We start from the raw sequence: 2,199 nt of genomic DNA, 5'->3' as shown, positions 1-2,199 counted from the left end.
AGAGAGAGAGAGAGAGAGAGAGAGAGAGAGAGAGAGAGAGAGAGAGAGAGAACAAACTGGGCTTACCATGGAATTGCATCAACTTGTGAAGGAAAGAAAACGGTGGAGGAGGGTGTTAATAATTTTCAAGATCAGCTTTCATAACCAGGAAAACTTTCCCTCAGGTTATCAAAGACCCAGCGGCCTACAATGGTCCGAAAGCACTATTAAAAGCTGTACAGAGCGTTGTCACGGACAAAAATGCTCTCTTCCTGGACATCGGGGCCGGGACTGGACTCGTTGGGGAAGTGGTGAGTCATTCATGAAGATATTATATTAATAGAATATTTATACTACGTATCTCAGTGCTACGTTTCTCGACTGTCCATACTATGTATCTCGGCCACCTATATGTATACTACTCGTACATGTACATAACTGTGTCATGAGTACATGTACTACATACGTCAACCGTCTACACTACGTATCTCGAGTTCCGCTGCCACGACCTCTGATTTTTTTAAAAACCATTGTGGTGGGGAAAAAAGATGTCATACAAAACTCCCAAACTCTTCGTCTTAATCAAAATGGCATCAGTGCAGAAAACTATCGTTTCGTACCCCCCCCCCTCCCACCCCACAACAATGCAATAATGCAACTTTTCATGAAGCAGAAGTTAAAGAGCGTGTTTTTTCTTCTACATCGAGCTTTGCGTAGAATTCGGTACATGCTCTTTGAAAAGAGCCCTTTTCTTATCTATGCATTTCAACTGATTCTTGTAGCAGTGCATCCTGTTTTAATTAAATAAGTAAGTAGTGCAACTGTTTTAAAGATGTACAACTTTGTCCTTGGCATTTACGGTTCTGGCGCTCCCCCTCGCCCCCCTTTCTCCAAAAACATTTTCCAAAAAACAATACAAAACCAAACCAAAAAACCCCACAGTGATAATGACTCGTTCACTATTTGTTTCCGCTTTTCTATCGTTGTCACAGCTAAATGAGTCAGGCTACAAGAACCTCCACGCCCTCGAACCACAGCCCAAGTTCGCTGAACTTACCGGAAGCAAGGGATTCTACTCCAAAGTTTTCACGCAATTTATTGGTGGGGATTCGCCAGTTTCAGCACCTGACGGTAACCAGTTAATGCAAAAGTCTTTGATTTGCTTATTATGCCGGACTTTGGACTAAACCATACTTGTTGAATTCGTCAAACGAGCTTATATTATGGACTTTGGTGATATTGCAAGTTTGCAATGTGTTCCATTCCCAATGCTCTTTGATAACTTTACCATTCTGAGAGGGACGTTAAGTCTGTTATTGAGAAAACCCAGAACAACCCTTTTTTCTATAATTCAAGGTATTTCAGAACTGTATCATATTCAATAAATCGCAACTGTTAAAATGACAAATTTAGAAAGTATTTCCACCCTCCAAAGATAAAATATCAGAACTAGATCTTAGTGTGAGAGTATTTGCCTGACATTTACTGATACCCAACAGTGTTTCAGATATCTTATCACACTGTTAAGTCCGTGGACAGAACTAGGCCTACTATCACCATACAGGTAGAGGTGTTTGTGATGGTAGAGGTGTTGTGATGTTAGCATTGGTCTGTTCATGTAGTCATCATCAATGCCTTTCACCCCTGGTAGGGTATAGGACACATGCAAGCTCCTTCCATTTATCTCTGTCCTGGGCCATCCTTCCAAGCTCGCTCCAAGTAGGCTTCAGCTCTCTGAACTTCCTTTCCACACATCTCCTCCATGTTTCCCGTGGCCTACCCCAGCCTCGTGCTCCACTGTGGGTTCCACTCCAGCGACTGTCGTGTGGTGTTTCTGCTGGACTTTCTGAGGGTGTGTCGCATCCATCGCCACTTCCTTTGTCGTATTTGTTCATGTGATGCGGTACCTTATATAAGCTTAACAACTGTCGAAGAACAAGCTGCTTTCTGTGATGCGCGCGGTCTTTAATTCCAAGCCCTATCATTGATAACTGATCTTTCGATTCAATTCACCAGTGCAACGCAACATCCCATAGTTTCAGCCCACATGTCTCCTATTGCCTCGTGTTCATTTTGAGACGATCTTTTTCCCCACAGACACCTATGACGTCTTAGTGTCCAGCGGAGCTTTTGCCCCAGGCCACATCCCCTGCAGTGCAATTCCTGAGGCGATTCGCCTAGTTAAACCAGGTCTGTGTACGTGTGTGTGTGTGTGTGTGT

At 43.4% G+C, this 2,199-nt stretch overlaps 1 protein-coding gene across 1 annotated transcript in view; it reads left to right on the top strand.

Annotated features, from left to right (window-relative positions):
* LOC101857641 (methyltransferase-like protein 27) overlaps window positions 1-2,199 on the top strand; it is a gene marked incomplete in the record, with an annotated part of 16,266 nt that overhangs the window by 11,006 nt on the left and 3,061 nt on the right. The window contains 3 exon segments of the mRNA XM_013082495.2: window positions 165-290; window positions 972-1,110; window positions 2,077-2,169. Of these exon segments, the coding sequence (XP_012937949.1) occupies window positions 165-290; window positions 972-1,110; window positions 2,077-2,169 (358 nt within the window).

The sequence above is a fragment of the Aplysia californica genome, unplaced genomic scaffold, assembly GCF_000002075.1.
Source record: "Aplysia californica isolate F4 #8 unplaced genomic scaffold, AplCal3.0 scaffold00177, whole genome shotgun sequence".
NCBI classification, from domain to species: Eukaryota; Metazoa; Mollusca; class Gastropoda; order Aplysiida; family Aplysiidae; genus Aplysia; species Aplysia californica.
Note: the sequence above shows the minus strand (reverse complement) of the source record. Positions and strands in the feature narration are given on the sequence as shown.